At 50.0% G+C, this 14,684-nt stretch overlaps 1 protein-coding gene across 1 annotated transcript in view; it reads left to right on the forward strand.

The window, feature by feature from the left end:
- The first annotated feature begins 1,414 nt into the window (after positions 1-1,414).
- Positions 1,415-14,684, forward strand: part of fnbp1a (formin binding protein 1a) — a 25,137-nt gene continuing 11,867 nt past the window's right edge. The window contains exons 1-8 of the mRNA XM_030061216.1: positions 1,415-1,501; positions 5,278-5,393; positions 5,834-5,884; positions 7,254-7,401; positions 7,518-7,580; positions 8,654-8,749; positions 10,817-10,945; positions 11,115-11,261. Of these exons, the coding sequence (XP_029917076.1) occupies positions 1,472-1,501; positions 5,278-5,393; positions 5,834-5,884; positions 7,254-7,401; positions 7,518-7,580; positions 8,654-8,749; positions 10,817-10,945; positions 11,115-11,261 (780 nt within the window). The 5' untranslated portion in view covers positions 1,415-1,471. The remainder of the gene's footprint in view (positions 1,502-5,277; positions 5,394-5,833; positions 5,885-7,253; positions 7,402-7,517; positions 7,581-8,653; positions 8,750-10,816; positions 10,946-11,114; positions 11,262-14,684) is intronic.

The raw sequence follows: 14,684 nt of genomic DNA on the forward strand, positions 1-14,684 counted from the left end.
ATTGATTGTTTATTCGGTTGATTTCGGAGACTGACAGTGATAACACATGATTTTCATTACGTTTATTTTTATTAGGCTAAGTAAACACGTACATTCATGCTTGGTCACATTGTGGGAAATAGCCTAAGTCTGAACTTAGCCTATATTTCCGAACACGGACATGGTGCTACATAATTAAATTTGAATTTAATTAAATTGAATATGTGATGCCAGGGCAACAATATACATGACGGAGCCGTCATCTGGGGGTCTGTTTGCGTCCGTCGGACATTCTCTGACAGCAGCTGAGCTAAGCCTGGCTGTAAGCCGCCACGGAGCAGGCTAGTTCTGCTGACTAAGTTGCCATGGTTACTGAGCTGCAACTCATATAAGCCACTTTGATGGAACAGAACTCTAACTTAAATTAGAGAGGCTCATCGAAATAAGCCAGGCTATCCCGTTAGCCAGCTGGATGGAACAGGTGAGCTCCTCAGGTTTCAGGTCCTCATGTAAAACTGACAGAACAGTTCCTGTTGCTTCTGCCTCCATGGGATTATGGATTATGGATTATACATCAGATTTTTTTCCAGTTGAGAGAGAGACAGACAGAGAGAGAGACAGACAGACAGAGAGAGATACACAGAGAGAGAGTTTGCAGTTTGTGACAGCACCATCTAGTGGTCAAAATTAGGCTACCTGCTGCACACAGTGGAGTCGGTCCCTCACAGCCGAAAAAAAACAAAAAAACACAGAATGCTCTACAAGATTTTAGCTCAGATTCTGCAAAACTTTGTGTTTAAGAGTTTAAGTGAACTGGCTCCACCAGAGCAGGATATTAAAGGTTCATTCTGCAAAAAAAATGACACAACACACAACAAACAAAGAACATCAACAGAGAACAATAACAAACAGCATCTCATCTCCCCTCATGTCTGACCTGGTTTTCATGACATCACGTGCTTTGTGTCACGTGTCACATGCTCTGCCTGTTTATTGTTAATATTTATCATGTAAACACAAAACACCTGCCTGCATGAAAAACAAATCAATCTGACGTCACGTTTACAGGCAGGGAGCATCCTCCTCCTCCTCCTCCTCCTCCTCTTCCTCATCATCATCATCACCATCACCGTCCTCCTCTTCCTCCCATCATCATGTCTCGCGGTATACGGTAAAGTGACGTCATTTACTTATTATATATGAAATGAAAGAAATCAGCAGCCATGTTGGACATGGATGTGTGTGTGTTTGTGCGCGCGCGCGCGCGTGTATCAAGGCGGGGCTGGGAAGGAGCATGCTCAGTGAAACCTCTCCCACACGCACGCACGCACACACACACAGCCTGGTGATGACAGATTCCTCGGGGAGGCGCGCGGCCGCGGTGTCTCGTGCTGTTCGGTGAGGATGCGCGCGGCAGGCAGCAGCTCGCGCTGATTCGGGCTCGGAAACGGAGCGCGTGCAGCACCGAGCCGCGGACACACGGACCGGGACCATGAGCTGCAACTGGGGCACGGAGCTGTGGGTGAGTACCGGCCGGGCAGCGGCTCCGGCACCGGGCCGCTGGCAGCCGACAGGCCGGCGGAGGCGGCGGCGGCTCCCGGTGCCGCTCGGCCGGGTCCTCGCGGGGACCGGAGCGGGTCCGCGGGCGGGCCGCGAGCCGCGGGCGGGAGGCCGGCTGTCTGATGCTCTGCCGGACTGCGTGCATCTGCCATAGCAACACCGGGGCGCGCGCCCCGCCGCTCTGCCCTGATGCTGCTCACGGCGACGCGCGCGGCCCGGTGAGGCAGACAGCTGCACGAGCCGCTGATCGATACTGGAACTGATACAAGGCTGATCGATCTGATCTGATCAGAGGGGAGGGCTGATTGACTAAAGTTATAAAATACTAATACCACAATACTACAGTTCTATAGTACCAGAGTACTACAGCATTACATTACCACTGTACCGTAGGACAGGTTATTAAAGGTCTATTACACCAAAATGCTTGAAGAGACGGTGTATCACCACAGTGTACATGGTGTAGTGTATTATACTGTGTGTGTGTGTGTGTGTGTGTGTGTGTTGAAACTTAAACTGTTTCCTGAAGCCCGCTGAGCCATCTGACCCTCTGAAGTGATTTGGATGTGAAACAGATGTTTTGCTTATAGATTTAAATCGTGTAGTTCCTGGAAATCTGATCATTTTCACTATAAAATGTTCAAAAAAAATTGAAATTCATACAGCCTCAGTTTGACCAGCAAAAACAGCAAAATTCTTTGTAGTCAATAAATATTTGCCATTTTGACTTGATAAACAACTAAAATGATTAATCATTAAACAAAATTATAATTAGTTAATTTTCTGTGTTTGAGTGTGTGTGTGTGTGTGTGTGTGTGTGTGTGTGTGTGTGTGTGTGTTTGTGTGTGCGTGTTTGTGTGTGTTTGTGTGATTTCTCTGGGGTTTAGGGGAAGAGGATGGATACTACACTACTGCTATATACTGTGGTATTACTGCCTTATACAGCAGTACTACTGCTATACTGTGGTACTACTGCAAAATCCTATAGCACTACTGCAGTACTGCAGTACCATGTCAGTCCTGTGGTGGAGCAGAGTGTGTTTGGCCTGCAGGGGGCGCCACCCTGTCAGTCTTGTTGACCTCATGAGTTTCTCTGCAGCGCCCCCTGCAGTTTTCTGTGACTTTAACCGCTCGGCTCTGCGTCATGCCTCTCAGGTAAACTACACACCTGTGGTGCCATAGCAACCAAGTCTGATGGACTGACGGGTCATGACCCCAAACATCAGAGCGTCTCAGTCCACGGGTCGTGTTGCTGAGAGCGCTGACATCAGAGCGCTGACATCAGAGCGCTGACATCAGAGCGCTGACATCAGAGCGCTGACATCAGAGCGCTGACATCAGAGCGCCACACTCAGGACAAGTCAAGCAGTAAATCTATGGGCCGGCATGAACCTGAGGCGTTTAGCCTCTTCCTCTTCCTCATCCTCATCCTCTTCCTCATCCCCATCTTCTTCCTCATCCTCATCCTCTTCCTCATCCTCATCTTCTTCCTCTTGCTCATCCTCTTCCTCATCCCCATCCTTATCCTCTTCCTCATCCTCTTCCTCATCTTCTTCCTCTCCCTCTTCCTCATCCTCATCTTCTTCTTCTTGCTCATCCTCTTCCTCATCCTCATCCTCTTCCTCATCTTCTTCCTCTTCCTCATCCTCATCCTCTTCCTCTTCCTCTTCCTCAACATCAGCAAACAAAAACTGACCTCCTGATGAAGATCTGGATGGAAACTGAGCAGATTTATATTAAGTGACAGATGTGTGTGTGTGTGTGTGTGTGTGTGTGTGGTGTGACCTGGGCTGACATCATCATTTCTCAGGGTATCCGCGGGGCTGTAAAAGGTAGTAATAGGTAGTAAATAAAAGGAGCCCAAATTAAGGCCCTTAAAAGGTAGTAAAAGGTAACTAACACAATTTTAATTGGTAGTAATTTTTTTCATCATCCTTCAATATATTATGACTTTTCCATTGATGCTGATTTTTTCTTTACAGTTCATTTAATTAAAGAAATATTAAAATGAAAATTAAAGCTGCAAGCAGCGTTGGACGGGCCCTGAGTACTGGCAGCTGCTGCATGATCACACCAAAATGCAGGCAGACAGAGACATCCTCATTCAATCCAGTGGAGAAATCCAGAAAACCCACCCCTGTTTGAGGTGTCATAGCTCGGTCACCGTTTGAGTTACAGACTTGATTCAAAGCTTAAACGAGTCACGAGACTCGGATCTAAAAATCTCCCATTTACATGATTTTGCTATCTTTTACCGTTTTTGAGTTATGGCAGTTTTAGTTTGAGAGTGTTTTCTGCTCCCTCTGAGCTCTTACAATGGGTGTGTATTGCGCATTCCTGAGGCAGCTAGAGTGAGTCACATGTCCAGGCAGAGTGCAGAGCAGAGCACACCAGAGTCAAAAACGTTTGAAAACTCTTCACAGCTCCCACAAACTTGGTCCAATCCACATCAAAACTACATATTTTTGTAGGAATTTTTGTCCTCTTTCCATCTGCATAGTTTTCAAAGCTGTCAGACTTTTACTTTAGACTCCAGGGGCTTAATTAGTGCCAAATGTCAGCCTCTGCACACCAAACTCCATGGGAAAAAACGAGGTGTTGGTTTTGGCCACTCCGACTTTGAGGGCTTATAAAATCCAAACGATTCAAATTAATAATAAATCTTTAGCAAATTTTGTTCAGCACTGTGTCCTCTGTCATCTGTTAAATTTTCAAGCCGCTGCCATTTACGGCCTGGGAGGAGATAGATTTTGTTCAAAGCGGAATTTTGGGCGAGAACATGAACATTCCAACGCAAAAAGTAAAAAGTTAAAAGTACTAAAACAGATGCATATGGGACAACAAAAGGCAATTTGTTATTTTGGCCGGTAAAAAAAATTGCTTGGCCAGTAGATTTTTTCATTTCCCGGTCCCCTTGGCCAGTGAGCCAGAAAGTTAGTTAGTTTGGGTTAGGGTTAGTTAGTTTACAGCCCAGCTCTGAGTTTTCAGAACTCTTTGCATTTTGTTTATATCCTTTAAAAACCACTTATACCTTTAAGTTGGATAATGTATTGTCTTGGGTGAGCGAGTGAGCGAGGGGCCATCGTCATGCATGGGTGAGTGCTGGACCCCCCCCCCCCCCCCCCCCAAAAAAAAAAAAAAATTGGCAGTAAAAGGTAGTAAATTCAACTTGAGGGTTCCTGTATAAACCCGTTTGTAGACCAATCAGATCAGAGCTCTTTGCTGTTTGATGAACGAGCTGCTTGTTCTGTTCAGAACCAGAGACACACACTGGGCCCTGAGGGGAACTGGGGAAATATTATCAGCTACAACATGTACTGCTGTTAATGTGTTCCATATTGATCGGTGGTGATGGGTGGTGATGGGTGGTGATCGGTGGTGATGGGTGGTGATGGGTGGTGATGGGTGGTGATGGGTGGTGATCGGTGGTGATGGGTGGTGATGGGTGGTGATGGGTGGTGATGGGTGGTGAGTGCTGGTGATGGGTGGTGATGGGTGGTGATGGGTGGTGAGTGCTGGTGATGGGTGGTGATCGGTGGTGATTGGTGGTGATTGGTGGTGATGGGTGGTGATGGGTGGTGATGGGTGGTGATGGGTGGTGATGGGTGGTGAGTGCTGGTGATGGGTGGTGATGGGTGGTGATCGGTGGTGATGGGTGGTGATGGGTGGTGATTGGTGGTGATCGGTGGTGATCGGTGGTGATCGGTGGTGATCGGTGTTTGATCTGCTGTCTTTCAGGATCAGTTCGACAACCTGGAGAAACACACTGGCTGGGGAATCGACTTCCTGGAGCGATACACCAAGTTTGTTAAGGAGAGAGCTGACATCGAACTCAGCTATGCCAAACAGATCAGGTACACCAGTTAAAGGAATAGTTCACCAGTTTCCACATAGCTCAAAGCCAGTTAGCTAGCAGCTCTTTTGACTCTAAATGTGAAAATAAAATTTCTCCAAATAGCGCAGTCATTGTTTTCTAAAGACACACAAATCAGCTGGGATCACCTCATTGACTCCCAGGAACTGAAATGCTGCTGAGAGGATTATAATTGTGGTTAAAGGAGGTAAATATTAAATATTAATATAAAAGTCACATGGCAGCTAAAATAGTTCCCAAAAAACTGGTTTTGTTCTGGGACAGGTTCCTGTAGTCTCAGGCTGGTCTCAGTGTCCGTCTGGAGACCAGCTGAGATCAGCTTCAGGGCTCCACCTCAACTAACACCCTGCCTGTCTGTCTGTCTGCCTGTCTGCCTGTCTGCCTGCCTGTCTGCCTGCCTGTCTGCCTGTCTCTCTGCAGGAACCTGTCTAAGAAGTATCAGCCTAAGAAAAGCAGAGAGGAGGAGAGCAGGTCAGTCTGGTGAAAACTCACTGTTAGCATTGTTAGCTTTGTTTACCTTCCCATTGAAATCAATAGGTTGAACTGTGAGACAATAACAAATAAAGAAAATCCACAAATACTAAACACCTGTAGCATCTGTATCAGTGGTTTAAAAACATACAGATGTGAAAAGAGCCAATCAGAACGCAGCTCTCGTCCCTCGTCTGTAATCTGAAACGTGGGACTTTCCTCATCGCCTCGTCCTGAACGGAGACGCAGGACGTCCTGAAACACTGGGGCATGTGATACGCTTCATATCACTGCAGTACAGAACAGTGTTACTGCAGTACACTACAATATTACTGCAGTACAGTACAATATTACTGCAGTACAGAACAGTGTTACTGCAGTACAGTACTATATTACTGCAGTGCAGAACAGTGTTACTGCAGTACAGAACAGTGTTACTGCAGTACACTGCAATATTACTGCAGTACAGTACAATATTACTGCAGTACAGAACAGTGTTACTGCAGTACAGAACAGTGTTACTGCAGTACAGTAGCCTATAATATTACTGTAGTACAGAACAGTGTTACTGCAGTACAGTATAATATTACTGCAGTACACTGCAATATTACTGCAGTACAGTACAATATTACTGCAGTACAGAACAGTGTTACTGCAGTACAGAACAGTATTACTGCAGTACAGTATAATATTACTGCAGTACAGAACAGTGTTACTGCAGTACAGTATAATATTACTGCAGTACACTGCAATATTACTGCAGTACAGTACAATATTACTGCAGTACAGAACAGTGTTACTGTAGTACACTGCAATATTACTGCAGTACAGTACAATATTACTGCAGTACAGAACAGTGTTACTGCAGTACAGTATAATATTACTGCAGTACAGAACAGTGTTACTGCAGTACAGAACAGTGTTACTGCAGTACACTGCAATATTACTGCAGTACAGTACAATATTACTGCAGTACAGTACAATATTACTGCAGTACAGAACAGTGTTACTGCAGTACAGAACAGTGTTACTGCAGTACAGTATAATATTACTGCAGTACAGAACAGTGTTACTGCAGTACAGAACAGTGTTACTGCAGTACAGTATAATATTACTGCAGTACAGAACAGTGTTACTGCAGTACAGTACAATATTACTGCAGTACAGAACAGTGTTACTGCAGTACAGTACAATATTACTGCAGTACAGAACAGTGTTACTGCAGTATTACTTGACACCTTTTCGTTTCTAGTCCAGGACTCGCTGTTTTTTTGTCCATGACTGTGAAGTTGTTCATGTTCAGGTCCAGGTTTGACCTTTGACCTCCTGTGCTGAGTAGCTGTAGCTGACAGCTGATTGGTTGTTGCAGGTACACGTGGTGTTTGGCGTTCGTGACGACGCTCAGAGAGCTGAGCGACTCGTCCAGCCAGCGGGAGGCGCTCGCCGAAAACCTGCACACACACATCGTGACGGAGCTGAGCCGCTACATCCAGGAGCTGAAGGCTGAGAGGAAATCAGTAGGACACACACACACACATGCACACACACACACACACACACACACACACACACACACACACAGGCCTGGCAGAGTGTGAAACAGACTCACTGACCATCACTGTTTTCCTTCCAGCATTTCCAAGATGGCCGCCGGGCTCAGCAGCACATGGAGAACTCATGGAAACAGCTGGAGTCGGTGAGGTCACACATAGAACCACGTCACATAGAACCACGTCACATAGAACCACGGCACATAGAACCACGTCACATAGAACCACGGCACATAGAACCACGTCACATAGAACCACGGCACATAGAACCACGGCACATAGAACCACGTCACATAGAACCACGGCACATAGAACCACGGCACATAGAACCACGTCACATAGAACCACGGCACATAGAACCACAGCACATAGAGCCACGGCACATAGAACCACAGCACATAGAGCCACGGCACATAGTTATATAACCAAGCATTGGGTTGGTCAGTGTGATGTTCCACCTGAGCTCACCTGAGGTTCCAGGTGACCAGCAGTTCCACCACAGGAACATCTCAGCTCACACGTGAACCCCAAGCTTTCAGAGTGCAGCTGAACTTCAGCCCGTCCAGCGGGGGTGGGGGGGGGCTCAGAACCTCAGGTTGTCCGAAATCCTGCCTGCCAGTTACTCACCAGAGCTCAACCACAACCACAGCCGATCTGGCTCCTGTCCCGTCCTGTCCCGCCCTGTCCCGTCCTGTCCCGCCCTGTCCCATCCTGTCCTGTCCTGTCCTGTCCTGTCCTGTCCTGTCCCGTCCTGTCCTGCCCTGACCCGTCCTGTCCCGTCCTGTCCCGTCCTGTCCCACCCTGACCCGCCCTGTCCCGTCCTGTCCTGCCCTGACCCGTCCTGTCCCGCCCTGTCCCGCCCTGTCCCGCCCTGTCCCGCCCTGTCCTGCCCTGACCCGTCCTGTCCTGCCCTGACCCGTCCTGTCCCGTCCTGTCCCGCCCCCGTGTTGGTCGTGTCCGGTCGGTGTGTCCGTAAAGCTTTGAACAGTTGGCGTTCCACACAGAAACTGTGGAACTGCTCGGGTTCTTTAACACGCGTGTGCAGAACAACACGCGTGTCTTGTTTTGCTTCCAGCAGGATCACATGACAGTCGGACATTAAACGCCTCACGGTTGTGTTGATGTGTGTGTGTTGATGTGTGTGTGTGTGTGTTGATGTGTGTGTGTGTGTGTGTGTGTGTGTGTGTGTTGATGTGTGTGTGTTGTTGTTGTTGTTCAGAGTAAGCGGCGGTTCGAGCGTGACTGTAAGGAGGCGGAGCGAGCGCAGCATTACTGCGACAGGATCGACACAGACAGCAAGACAGACGGAGAGAAGGTACATTGATAAATGATCAGATATTGATCAGCTGCTCATGACAGTTACATTACAACTAATATGACTAATGTTTGGTTATTGTTATCAATAACTAATATTGTCAGTGTTGTTTTACTAACTGTGTCTTCTCTGTGTGTGTCAGCGCTGCTCACTGAAGGTACGTCTCTCACACACACACACACACACACACACACACACACACAGCAGATGCTCACATGTGGGTGTTCTGTCGTCCTGCACAGCTTCCTGTCTGTCTGCTTTTACATGCTGAGCTACACGTGTGCCAGCTGTCCACGTTGCCATGGCAACAGCTGTAGCATTCAGTGAGGTCACAGCGGGGGTGGAGCTAACGTCAGCCTGACGCCCGGCTAAAAACGTGGAGTCTCAGCTGTGGGTGGCAACATGGCAACAACACAGCTTCAGTCACATGTGACAGAACCTTCAGTCCAATGCAGCGTCTGAGTCTGGTGCCGCCCAAAGCCCAAAGCCCAAAGCCCTGCAGCCTGCGGCCCTGCAGCCCTGCAGCCCTGCAGCCCAAAGCCCTGCAGCCTGCGGCCCTGCAGCCCTGCAGCCCTGCAGCCCAAAGCCCTGCAGCCCTGCAGCCCAAAGCCCTGCAGCCCAAAGCCCTGCAGCCCAAAGCCCTGCAGCCCAAAGCCCAAAGCCCAAAGCCTGCAGCCCAAAGCCCAAAGCCCTGCAGCCTGCGGCCCTGCAGCCCTGCAGCCCTGCAGCCCTGCAGCCCAAAGCCCAAAGCCCAAAGCCCAAAGCCCTGCAGCCTGCGGGCCAAAGCCCTGCAGCCTGTGGCTCAAAGCCCTGCAGCCCAAAGCCCTGCAGCCCTGCAGCCCAAAGCCCAAAGCCCAAAGCCCAAAGCCCAAAGCCTGCGGGCCAAAGCCCTGCAGCCCAAAGCCCTGCAGCCTGCGGTCCAAAGCCCTGCAGCCTGCAGCTCAAAGCCCAAAGCCCTGCAGCCCAAAGCCCAAAGCCCTGCGGCCCAAAGCCTGTGGGCTCAAAGCCCTGCAGCCAAAGCCCAAAGCCCAAAGCCTGTGGGCTCAAAGCCCTGCAGCCAAAGCCCTGCAGCCCAAAGCCCTGCAGCCCTGAAGCCCTGAAGCCCTGAAGCCCTGCAGCCTGCGGTCCAAAGCCCTGCAGCCTGCAGCTCAAAGCCCAAAGCCCAAAGCCCTGCAGCCTGCGGCCCAAAGCCCTGCGGCCCAAAGCCCTGCGGCCCAAAGCCCTGCAGCCTGCGCTCCAAAGCCCTGCAGCCTGCAGCTCAAAGCCCTGCGGCCCAAAGCCCTGCAGCCTGCGGCCCAAAGCCCTGCGGCCCAAAGCCCAAAGCCTGTGGGCTCAAAGCCCTGCAGCCAAAGCCCAAAGCCCAATGCCTGTGGGCTCAAAGCCCTGCAGCCTGTGGCTCAAAGCCCTGCAGCCCTGCAGCCCTGCAGCCTGCGGCCCAAAGCCCAAAGCCTGTGGGCTCAAAGCCCTGCAGCCCTGCAGCCCTGCAGCCTGCGGTCCAAAGCCCTGCAGCCTGCAGCTCAAAGCCCAAAGCCCAAAGCCCTGCAGCCTGCGGCCCAAAGCCCTGCGGCCCAAAGCCCTGCGGCCCAAAGCCCTGCAGCCCAAAGCTCTGCAGCCCAAAGCCCTGCAGCCCAAAGCCCTGCAGCTCAAAGCCCAAAGCCCAAAGCCCTGCAGCCTGCAGCCCAAAGCCCTGCAGCCCAAAGCCCTGCAGCTCAAAGCCCAAAGCCCAAAGCCCTGCAGCCAAAGCCCTGCAGCTCAAAGCCCAAAGCCCAAAGCCCAAAGCCCAAAGCCCTGCAGCTCAAAGCCCAAAGCCCAAAGCCCTGCAGCCAAAGCCCTGCAGCTCAAAGCCCTGCAGCCCAAAGCCCTGCAGCCCAAAGCCCTGCAGCCCAAAGCCCAAAGCCCAAAGCCCAAAGCCCAAAGCCCAAAGCCCAAAGCCCAAAGCCCTGCAGCTCAAAGCCCAAAGCCCAAATCCCCCTACTGATCAGAGCTGTGTATTGATCATTGCTGTGTATTGATCAGAGTTGTGTATTGATCAGAGCTGTGTATTGATCAGAGCTGTGTATTGATCAGGCTCGGCAGGTGGCGCAGCAGAAGCAGCAGGCGGCTGAAGAGTCCAGGAAAGATTATCTGACCAGTTTGAACCAGTTCAACCAGGACCAGCAGCAGCACTACCACACACTGGTACCAGTGATATACCAGGTAATCACAATACTACTACCATTACTGATACTACCACTACTGATACTACTACTACTGATACTACTACTACTGATACTATCTGTGTGTGTGTGTGTGTGTGTGTGTGTATCTGTATGTGTGTGTGTGTGTGTGTGTGTGTGTGTGTGTGTGTGTGTGTGTGTGTGTGCAGCGGATCCAGGACATGGAGGAGCGGCGGATCGAGCGGGTCGGCGAGGCGATGCGGACGCTGGCGGAGGTGGAGCGGAAAGTTCTTCCCCTCACCAGCCGATGTTTGGATGGAATGACGGAGGCAGCAGAGAGCGTCCAGCCGCGGGTGGTGAGTCACCTCTGACCTCTGACCCCCTGACCTCTGACCAGGGCTGCACCATTATGGCCAAAATGATAACCACGATTATTCTGATCAATATTGTAATCACGATTATTCATCATGTTAGGGAAAGCATCTGTGTTTTTATTGCACTACTTTTAAACAAATAATATGTGAACAGTTTTCAGTGCAAAATGAAACTTAATAAATGCTTCATAATAAAAAATAAAATTGACCCAAGAATTTAAATTCTGTATGCCCTGTGATAACATAGATTGAAAAATAAGCCAAAGTGATACCTCTTCTCTAAATAGACAATCTATGTCAGTGCTCTGCTGTAGCTGGAGAGTTTCTCTGCCTGTTGGACTCGTGCGGTGCCGGTGCAGGTGTTGGAATGTTTTTTCTTGGTGGTGCAGGTGAAACAACTGGAGCGGTTGTGTCACCCAGATTTGCTTCCCTCCATGTAATTTTCCCAGACATACACTATATTACCAAAAGTATTCGCTCACCCATTCAAATGATCAGAATCAGGTGTCCTAATCACTTGGCCTGGCCACAGGTGTATAAAATCAAGCACTCAGGCATGCAGACTGTGAAACAAGACATTTGTGAAAGAATGGGCCGCTCTCAGGAGCTCAGTGAATTCCAGCGTGGAACTGTCATAGGATGCCACCTGTGCAACAAATCCAGTCGTGAAATTTCCTCGCTCCTAAATATTCCACAGTCAACTGTCAGCTCTATTATAACAAAATGGAAGCGTTTGGGAACAACAGCAACTCAGCCACGAAATGGTAGGCCACGTAAAGTGACGGAGAGGGGTCAGCGGATGCTGAAGCGCATAGTGCAAAGAGGTCGCCGACTTTCTGCACAGTCAATTGCTACAGAGCTACAAACTTCATGTGACCTTCAGATTAGCCCAAGTACAGTACGCAGAGAGCTTCATGGAATGGGTTTCCATGGCCGAGCAGCTGCAGCCAAGCCACACATCACCAAGTGCAATGCAAAGCGTCGGATGCAATGGTGTAAAGCACGCCGCCACTGGCCTCTAGAGCAGTGGAGACGCGTTCTCTGGAGTGATGAATCACGCTTTTCCATCTGGCAATCTGATGGACGAGTCTGGGTTTGGAGGTTGCCAGGAGAACGGTACATTTCAGACTGCATTGTGCCGACTGTGAAATTTGGTGGAGGAGGAATTATGGTGTGGGGTTGTTTTTCAGGAGCTGGGCTTGGCCCCTTAGTTCCAGTGAAAGGAACTTTGAATCCTTCAGGATACCAAAACATTTTGGACAATTCCATGCTCCCAACCTTGTGGGAACAGTTTGGAGCGGGCCCCTTCCTCTTCCAACATGACTGTGCACCAGTGCACAAAGCAAGGTCCATAAAGACATGGATGACAGAGTCTGGTGTGGATGAACTTGACTGGCCTGCACAGAGTCCTGACCTGAACCCGATAGAACACCTTTGGGATGAATTAGAGCGGAGACTGAGAGCCAGGCCTTCTCGACCAACATCAGTGTGTGACCTCACCAATGCGCTTTTGGAAGAATGGTCAAAAATTCCTATAAACACTCTCCTCAACCTTGTGGACAGTCTTCCCAGAAGAGTTGAAGCTGTAATAGCTGCAAAAGGTGGACCGACATCATATTGAACTCAATGGGTTAGGAATGGGATGGCACTTCAGTTCATAGTATGAGTAAAGGCAGGTGAGCGAATACTTTTGGTAATATAGTGTACATTTATATTCTACACAAAAACAGCATTTCATTCAAATTATGTCAAATTCCGCGTTAAAAATAGATTCCGTTTTATTTGGCTAATGCCGCGATTCCGTCCACGAATCCATGATCGCGGAAATTCTAGGGCCCTACCTGAATAAATCTGCTGTTACAGAGTGCAAACACAAAGTGCAACTCAGTGGAAACAACTGCAGCTTATCCAGAACAGGCAGTGATGTCAGGCTCAGGCCTGCAGAAACAGCCTGTCAACATTCTGTGGCCTGAGAGACGAGCGAGGGCAAGCGCTGCATTTCACTGCATTTCACTGCATGCACTGCATTTCACTGCATTTCACTGCATGCTCTGCCTTCCTCTGCTGACATGACTCGCTCTCATCAGTCCACCGAGGAACCTGAGGCTGCCGCTGCAGGGTGCACTCGCTTGTTATTTAGGCAGCTTAATGAAGCTCTAACCGTGCGTTCGCCCCCTGGTGGTTGGCTGACTGCTGGCTGAGGAATGAGCTTCATCAGATCTGCAGCAGAGCCGCAATTTAAATGTCAACATCACCGACGATCAGGCTCATTTAATCGTGGCAGCCAAAATCGTGATCACAATTAAAATTCGATTAATTGTGCAGCCCTACCTCTGACCCCCTACCTCTGACCTCTGACACACATAAGGACATATGGAAGTTTATTGTCGTTGTAATTTCCATCCATCCATCCATCTTCTGCCGCTTATCCGGGGCCGGGTTGCGGGGGCAGCAGTCTAGGCAGAGACGCCCAGACTTCCCTCTCCCCAGACACTTCTGCCAGCTCCTCAGGAGGAACACCAAGGCGTTCCCAGGCCAGCCGAGAGACATATTCCCTCCACCGTGTCCTGGGTCTTCCCCGGGGCCTCCTCCCGGTGGGGCATGCCCGGAACACCTCCCCAGGGAGGCGTCCAGGGGGCATCCGAAACAGATGCCCGAGCCACCTCAACTGGTTCCTCTCGATGCGGAGGAGCAGCGGCTCTACTCCGAGCTCCTCCCGAGTGACCGAGCCCCTCACCCTATCTCTAACGGAGCACCCGGCCACCCTACAAAGGAAATTTCGGCTGCTTGTATCCGCGATCTTGTCCTTTAGGTCATTACCCAAAGCTCATGACCATAGGTGAGGGTAGGAACTTAGACTGACTGGTAAATCGAGAGCTTTGCCTTTTGGCTCAGCTCCCTCTTCACCACGACGGACCGGTACACCGACCGCATCACTGCGGAGGCTGCACCGATCCGCCTGTCAATCTCACGCTCCATCCTTCCCTCACTCGTGAACAAGACCCCGAGATACTTGAACTCCTCCACTTGAGGCAGGACTTCTCCACCAACCCGGAGAGGGCATGCCACCTTTTTCCGGTCGAGAACCATGGCCTCGGACTTGGAGGTGCTGATTCTCATCCCCGCCGCTTCACACTCGGCTGCAAACCGCCCCAGTGCCTGCTGAAGATCCTGCATCGATGGGGCCAACAGGACAACATCATCCGCAAAAAGCAGGGATGAAATCCTGTGACTCCCAAACAGGACTCCCTCCAGCCCCCGGCTGCGCCTTGAAATTCTCTCCATAAAGATAATGAACAGAACCGGTGATAGAGGGCAGCCCTCGTTGTAATTTCTAAAACAAATTGAGTTTGGCCTGGAAAAAAAGCTGTAGTAGTCGCTGTTGCACAGGGCACCACCCTGTGG

This window comes from Myripristis murdjan, chromosome 9, assembly GCF_902150065.1.
Source record: "Myripristis murdjan chromosome 9, fMyrMur1.1, whole genome shotgun sequence".
Taxonomy (NCBI): Eukaryota; Metazoa; Chordata; class Actinopteri; order Holocentriformes; family Holocentridae; genus Myripristis; species Myripristis murdjan.